The following is an 8,516-nucleotide window of genomic DNA, read 5'->3' on the forward strand; positions in this document are numbered from 1 at the left end:
TTAAGTGCCCCTGAGTTCTTTCCCTCATACATATATATTGGAAGCAATATATAATATCGTTTCCAAAATCCACAGTATTTCTCTAAAATGTATAACCTTCTATTTGGAGTCAGTGAATAATTCTATGAAATTGAAATATTGAGGTCATGAAGATGGTAGTAAGATTTCATTTTATTAACATAAAGATGAGTATATAAAAATCTCATTTTGGTGGCAAAAGGAAAAATGAGTGACTTTGATCAGGAAGGTAGATGGTGCAACTAGGTTTCTGGCTTTGTAAAGGTACCACATGTAATTTATGACTCAGACACTAATATCATAGAGAAGACAGAAAACCATCTTTATGTACAGAAAATTATAACAGACATTCTGGAGATTGACTTTATTTGCCTTTCATAGCAAGCCTTATGAGTACCTTGTTAAAATACATATCGATCAAACTGCTCTGATAGACAAGGAAATTTTTGACAATTGTTATAACTCACTGAACATCATTTTAAGGATCAATAAAAATTTATTAATTTTACATTGGTTAAACATTCAAAATATTATCAGATATCTATCTTCTAGAATCTTGCTATTTTATTTGTCTCTCTCTCTATTACTTGGATAAGTTTATTTTAAAAGAAAGTTTTAGAGGTCTGAACAATACTCCATTTCTCTGTAATCATGCTTCTAACCTAAGAATCTTCGTTAGAATGCACAAGAGCTCTCCAGAGTTTCCTCATGGCTGTCTTCATTTCTTTGTTTCGTAGAGTATAGATAAGTGGATTCAAGATAGGGGTGATAATGGTATAGAATACAGCAAGGAACTTATCCACAGAGTGGTTGTTGAAGGGCCAGACATAGATAAAGATGCACGGGCCAAAGAAGATAATCACCACTGTGATGTGAGCTGTCAGAGTGGAACGGGCTTTAGACTGCCCAATAGAAGAGCTTCTTCTGATGGTTGTGAGGATCAAAGTGTAGGAAATAAGCAAAATGAGGAAACAACTCATGGAGATCATGCCACTGTTGGCAACAATGACTACTTGTACAAAATAGGTATCTGTGCATGCAAGTTTGCTAACCAGAGGGAGATCACAGAAAATGCTATCCACCACATTAGGACCACAGAAAGGTAAGTTTATGGCAAAGGGTAATTGAAGTCCTACATGAAGGAGACCTGAGCACCATGACATGACTACAAGCAAAATACACAGTTTCTTGTTCATGATGGTCATGTAGTGTAGAGGCTTACAAATGGCCACATATCTATCAAAGGCCATGGAAACCAATAGTACAGTTTCAGTTGCACCTAGTAAGTGGAGAAGAAATATCTGAGTGAAGCAACCAAGAAAAGAAATAGTCTTCCTGTGTTTTATCAAATTCACAATCATTTTAGGGGTGGCAAAGGAAGCAAGGGACATATCCACAAAGGAGAGATTCCCAAGGAGGAAGTACATGGGGGTGTTCAGGTTTGGGGTTAAAAATACAGTAAGTATAATGAGAAGGTTCCCTAAAACTGTTACCAAATAGATAATTGAGAAGAGGGCAAAGAGAAGAAACTCTATATCCTTAAAGCTGGTCAGTCCCACCAAAATAAATTCTGATACTTGAGACTGATTTAGTAGTTGCATGGTTTTGATCTCATTGCTTGTTCACAGATGACCTGTAGAGAGAAAAAGAGATCACTTATACTACAAAGGTTGTTATGTTCTTTCAACAATATTAGGAAAAGTGAACCTTCATCCATTGTTGGTGGGAATGTAAGTTAGTACAGCCAGTATGATAAACAATATGGAGGTTTTTCAAAAATTTATTAACAACTATACCATGATCCAGCTGTTCCAGTACTGGGTGTCTATCCAAAGGAAATGAAATCAATAAGTCAAAGAGACATCTGTGCTCTCATATTCACATCCTTATTCACAGTGTTTAAGATTGGAAAAAAATCTAAGTATCTATAAACTGATGAATGTACAAAGAAAAGGCAGTACATATATGCAATGAATTACCACCATTCAGCTAAAAAAAGCCCTGTCATTTTCAAAAATATGGATAGAAGTGAAGAACACTAAGTAAAATAAGCCAGGCACAGATGAACAAACATGATCTCACTTATTTGTAGAATATAAAAAGTTAATTTTATAGAATTTGTGAGTAGAATTGTAGTTACCACTGTTTGTGGAGAGAAGGAGGATGAGGGACAGATTGGTAGAGGTTGATCACTAGTTTAGAATGAAGGAAAGATTGGTAGAGGTTGATCACTAATTTAGAGTGAGATAGGAGTAAGAATTTTTGATGTGCTATCGCATAAGAGGGTGACACTACAGGATAACATAATGTATATTTCAAAAAATTATAAGAAAGATTTTTTAATGTATTCACTGTAAAGAAATGATAAATGCTCAAGGTGATAGACATATTTGTCCTTGTTTAAACATTTAACTATGTATGCATGAATTAAAACATTACATGATACCCTGAAATGTGTACATTTTATGTTATTAAATAAAAATAAAATTAATTTAAATGGAAAGAAAAAGTATAAAGGTTTGTAAAATCTTATACTACTCTCTGAAATCAATTATATTTTATTTTCAAACATATAAGTTACTGACAATGAGGCATGATGTTTCATAAATTAAAGATTGTTTTAAAAATTAAAGATAATTCTTAGGTATAGTTTGGATCTGAGAGAGCAGTAGAAATAGCTCTTTCTGTTATCACATGGTGTGATCCTTTAGCCTTGACCATCAATCCATACTCTATTTTTCAGCAAATAACTTCATTGATTGAAAACTTGAGAAATGAACTCAATGTGAGATGAGGAAACAGACATTGAGTGAGACACAGAGTTTAAGAAGTTTTAGAGCATAAAGAAAGGTGACATGGTGGACAGAGCACGAACAGAATTAAGAGTGATTTTAGGGGACTGGGATTGTAGCTCAGTGGTAGAGCACTTGCCTAGCATGTGTGAGGCACTGGGTTCGATTCTCAGCACTGCATAAAAATAAATAAATAAAGATATTGTGTCCATCTTCCACTAAAAATATTTTTTAAAAATAATGACCTTAGGGTGATGCACTTTTAAATACCATAACACATTTGTGTAAAATAGGTGAAAGGAGAAAACATAGTTTAAAGCATCAAAATCTTTGAAACGGGGGTAAAAAACATGGTGGAATGAGATGGATATCATTATCCTAAGTACATTTATGAAGATATAAATGGTGTGCATATACTTTGTATACAACCAGAGATGAAAAAATGAACTCTGCATGTGTAAAAAAAAAGTCTTTGAAACAAATCAAGATTGAAAAATTGGATCTGTGAATATGTAAAATAAAAAATACAATGAAACTCAATCTAAACCTCTTGATGTGTATAAAATTTACCTAAAATGTGGATCATAAACCTAAATGTAACATGGAAACCTACATTTTCTAAGGAACATAAAAGAGAGAAAATATGCATGGATTTGGATTAGGCAAATAGTTTTAGACAAAACTTCAAAAGCAGGATCTATGAAAAAATTTTAAAATTACACATTACATACAGATTAGGACAGCATTCTTCTTTTTCTACCATGCCATCCCTGAACAGTGGAACACATTTCAACCCACCTTAAATCTTAAACTACTAAGACTTTGATAAATTTATAAAAAGAATGTGTCACTTGTGGTATAGCCATTTAATTAACAGTCACTCATAAAAACATATGCAGAGCTATGTGCTGCAAATTTTTATCTTAGGATTCAACGCTCACCTGTACAGTGCTTCCTTGCACTTATGAACATATACAGTATGCCAATGGGCTTAAGGATTTAGATTCAGGGATGTAATTTCTTTGTAAATAGAGAAAAAATAATCTACCAGCTTTGAAAAATACTCATGAGATGTTCTTTTTTCTATTCAAATTCACATGATCTGTAACTGACCTCAGTGATATCGCTATTTAAGGGTTACTTGTCAAGAAACAAAGAATAAAGGAATCGCAGGAATTCCGTGACTGGCTTGTCACTGAAGGCTGAGTTGTGTGGAGGACTTAGTGTTAGACAATGAAGGGGAAGGCATAAGGTTTTCTGTAACATCACAATATACTCATCAGTATTTTCCGTATTAGGCATTTCTAAGTACCTATGTTACATCACAAAATTAACAATAAGGAATGTGACTCAGAGGTGGGTGGAATATTTAGATCAAAAGACTGTATACAAAGTTCTTAACCCATAATTGAGCTCATAGATGGCACACAGCAAATGTTAGCTGTTGCCACTCTTTTTAGTGTTTACTTGCTGAAGTTCATTAAGGTAAAGTGCAGGGATTCAAACTCTGAACTTCATGATATCAAAGTTAAACATCCATAACTTTGGAGTTGAGGCTACCTTTAGCCTAGCCTTGCATTTCACTGCAAGTTTTTAAAAGCTATTTTTTTATAATAAGATAATTAGAATTAATAGATAAATTCCTAGTAAAAAATAAAATACTGAATAGTTGAATAAATAACACTGTTATTGCATTTATACTGAGTAGGGTTTTTCTTTTTTAAATCATGTTGCCATTTAAGTTGAATTGTCTGCTATTCTGAGGCAAATTTTTGCAATGAATTAGTTAAAATATCAGAGGAATTATTGGTGGGGTCACAAAGTAAAGCTGAATTCTAGTGATCTAACTTCTGTGCTTCCTCAGGCTCTAAGAGGTATGTAGGACAGGTCTGCACTTCTTGTTTAGTGCACACTTGTGTTTTCTAAGCTCTTCATTCTTTCCAACTTCTCAGCAAAAGTTCTAAGGTCAGCGATCAGCAACACTAATTGGAGAAATCTCTCTCCCTGTGACTGGTTAGGAGCCAATCAACACCAATAATAACAAAATAAAATTCCAAATAGAACTCTGCCTAGGACATAGCAATGCTCAGAATCTCAAATTAGCAAGAGTCCTTGAGAGTTGGCTATTTTAGGAACTTATTTAGCAGCAGCCCAGCTCTTTCCATAAAGCCTCTAGAAAAAAAAAAAAAGATTTCAGGAAATGCAAGTCCCTCATAAGAAGAAATGCACACATACCAATCAATGAGCTATCCTTTGCTTTTCTAACTCATGCTACTTATTCTCAATGTCTAAATGGATAACATTCTCAGTGGCACTTTTCCTAACATAGTCAGAGTTGAAGATTCTCTCTTCTATATCCCTGGAGCACTGTTCTTATAACCTGTGTTGTAATTTTGTATATATAAAAGATATATATATATATATATATATATATATTTTCATTATTCTTTCATTCCAAGATTGTTAATTTTTTGTTATTATTGTTATATTAGCACCTAGCACAGTGCCTCACATATAATGGAGTCTCCTCATTCTTTCCTCAATAATAATAAATTCAATGATTTATTAAAACTCTCCTGTATTTCAAACTCTAAACTAGAAACTTCACGTAAATCATCTCTCTTACTTTTTGTAACTCTGTGTTTAGTTTTCTTTTGGAAAAAAATTTAGAATCTCTGGAACTTTTTCTGAAACCTGAAACTCTGCCTTTATATGTGTATTCACAACATGTTTAGTGAACAGCAGTTATTTGTGTGAGTTCTAACAGCCAAATGTATTGGCTTTAATATGCTAACAATGCCTTCTTACCAGTTCAGATGCAGTAAGCACAATGAATCCTGGTGGGGAAATAGCTCCATGGGCAGGAAACTTCTGAATTCAGAGTTCCATAAGAAAATACATCTTTAAAGCATGTAAACTCCAACCCGTGGACCTCCTAATAAAGTCTCTCTTCTGAGTTATGTAGTGGTCATTAAGAGCCAGAAAACTCTGGGAACTCTAATTGGTGATTCTAAAGGGAATTCATTTTTTTTTAAGGAATAAAACTTTAGGGCTGCCAAGTATTGCCTGGTCTTTTAGCATTAATGATAATTCATATATGGCAGATGAACCTAGCCCCACCCAGGAGATTGAGAGGGATTTAGAGCTGATGTCTTACTTTCATCTTTGGTTAATCCAAACCATTTTGGGGACCATTTATTTTTTTATTCTCCACTGTGAAATAATGAGATGCAGCTTATGTGGGCTCTTAATATTCCACATTTGCCACAAGGTACTACAAAAGCAATGATTGTGGTGGATCATAGTGAGGAGAATGCAATATATGGACAGTCCTGTGGAAGGGTAGAAAGGGTAGAAACAAAGAATGGAAAGGCTTGTGTGGATTTGAAGTTTAATTATGACATTGCAACTGCAAGTTATGACACTTCTATGATGTTTCAAATATTCATTAGCTCCAATCACATCTTTTCTAACTAATCATTTATCTCTTAAAGCTACATTTGATCATTTATTGTATTTTAGTCATAGGCTAATCATAAAGGATACAAATATAAAAACATGTTCCTAGGCTATCAGAAGCTGATAGTCTAGTGAATAAAAAGAAATAGCATAGGAAAGGCAGCAGAATACAACAGACACTAGTATGGCAATATGTAAATCAATGAATGTGCAACTGATGTGATTCTGCAATCTGTATACGGGGTAAAAATGGGAGTTCATATCCCACTTGAATCAAAGTGTGAAATATGATATATCAAGAACTATGTAATGTTTTGAACAACCAACAATAAAAATTAATTAAAAAAAAAGAAATAGCAAGTTCATAGAGAGCCTCCCATATACTAGGTATGCTGCTATTTTTTTCCTTACACAGAATGAATATTAATGCTCTTATTAGCATATTTATCTTACTGATATTGTTGGACTATTTTTTGTTTTTTTTTTCAAACCGGCACTCAAACACTGAACCACATAACCCAGCCCTTTTTTATATTTTATTTAGAGACAAGATCTCCCTTAGTTGCTTAGTGCCTCGCCATGGCTGAGGCTGGCTTTGAACACATGATCCTCCTGCCTCAACCTTCAGAGCTGCTGGGATTATAGGCATGGACCACACCACTGGGCTGTTGGATTATATTTAACTGAAAAATAAATATTATTATTGCTTTTGTAACTATCTTAACTTGAAAATTACAAAGCTTAGAATTCTTTTTTATATGATTACATATTAATGACTAAATATGAATATAGCTTAATTATTCATTTATTTCATATTTTATGTAAAAATTTAACAACTAATAATGAGATTTGAGGATTACAGAACAGGTATTGTCTGGGTATTTTAATTGGTTCATGTTAACTATACAAAATGGTGAATTTCCTTGTGGTTTGTTCATATATGCATTAAAACAATTTGGTCAACTTTACTCTCCAAGACCTTTCTTCCCTTCTCTCCTCCCTCCTCCTGATGTCCTTCTTCTACTCTAATGGTCTTCCTTCTACTTTTATGGCATCCCTTTTTTGTTTTGTTTTGTTTATCTCTAGCTTCCAAATATGAAAGAAAATGCAAAATACTATTTTCTCTAGCTTATTTCACTTAACATGATGCTCTCCTGTTCCACCCAAATGACACAATTTTATTTTTCTTTATGGCTGAATAAAACTCCATTGTGTATATGTGCCACATTTTATTTTTTCCATTCATTGGTTGATGGACATTTAGATTGATTCTATAACCTGACTGTTGTGAATGACACAGCAATAAACATGGGTATGTGTGTATCTCTAAAGCATGCTGACTTTAATTATGTTGGATAAATACTAAAGAACTTTATGATTGGATCATATGGTAATTTTATTTTTAGCTTTGGAAGATACTGTATACTGATTTCTTTATGTTTGTATTAATTTACATTCCCACCAATGGTATATATTGTTTCTTTTTCTCTACATCTTGGCCAGCATTTATTTTGTTTGTGATTTTGATGATTGCTATTTTGACTGGAGTGAGATGGAATCTCAGCCTTGTTTTGGTCTGCATTTATTTCCCTGATAGTCAAAGATGTTGAAAATAGTTTCATTTAATAGTTGGCAGTTTGCACTCTTCTTTTGTAAATTATCTATTTAGTTCATTTTACCTTTTATTAATAGGTTATTTGTTTGTTTTATTTTATTTTTATTGTCTTGTGTTCAGTTTTTTGAGTTTTATGTATCTTGGGTATTAATCCCCTGGCAAAGATGATTCTCACATTCTTTTAGTTGTCTCTTCACTCTGTTAATTTTTCCTTTTGCGGTCCAGAAGCTTTTTAATTTAATATCATCACACTAATTGATTCTTCTCTTAGGTACTGTGTCATAGGGGTTCTATTCAGGAAGTTTAGACTATTCCTGAATATTGAAATATTTTCCCTATACATTATTCTAGCAATTTCAGATTTTGAGGTCTCATACTTAGGTCTTTGATCCATTTGGTATTGGTTTCAGTACAGGATGAGAGATAAGGATTTAGTTTCATTCTTCTGAATATGAGTATCCAGGTTTTCTGGCACAAAGTGTTAAAAAGGCTGTCTTTTCTCCCATGTACATTGTTTATGTGTCTTCTATTCTGTTCCATTGAAGTAAATGTCTCTTTGCATGCCAGTATCATTCTATTTTGTTAATATGGCTCTGTACTATGCATTGCTTTTTTTTCCTCAGGATTTCTTT

The 8,516-nt window shown here is 33.3% G+C and overlaps 1 protein-coding gene across 1 annotated transcript; it reads right to left on the reverse strand.

Annotated features, from left to right (window-relative positions):
* Positions 1 to 680: 680 nt before the first annotated feature.
* On the reverse strand, positions 681 to 1,658 carry LOC143393912 (olfactory receptor 4K17-like). Its single transcript, XM_076848413.2, has one exon. It carries the CDS (start codon positions 1,617 to 1,619, stop codon positions 681 to 683), a length of 939 nt encoding a protein of 312 aa, XP_076704528.2. The 5' UTR covers positions 1,620 to 1,658.
* Between the last annotated feature and the right edge of the window lie 6,858 nt (positions 1,659 to 8,516).

This window comes from Callospermophilus lateralis, chromosome 3 (assembly GCF_048772815.1).
Source record: "Callospermophilus lateralis isolate mCalLat2 chromosome 3, mCalLat2.hap1, whole genome shotgun sequence".
NCBI classification, from domain to species: Eukaryota; Metazoa; Chordata; class Mammalia; order Rodentia; family Sciuridae; genus Callospermophilus; species Callospermophilus lateralis.

What these genes read in the sequence shown, in the direction of transcription:
- LOC143393912 (XM_076848413.2), bottom strand. Translation starts at nt 1,619, where the DNA reads ATGCAACTACTAAATCAGTCTCAAGTATCAGAATTTATTTTGGTGGGA.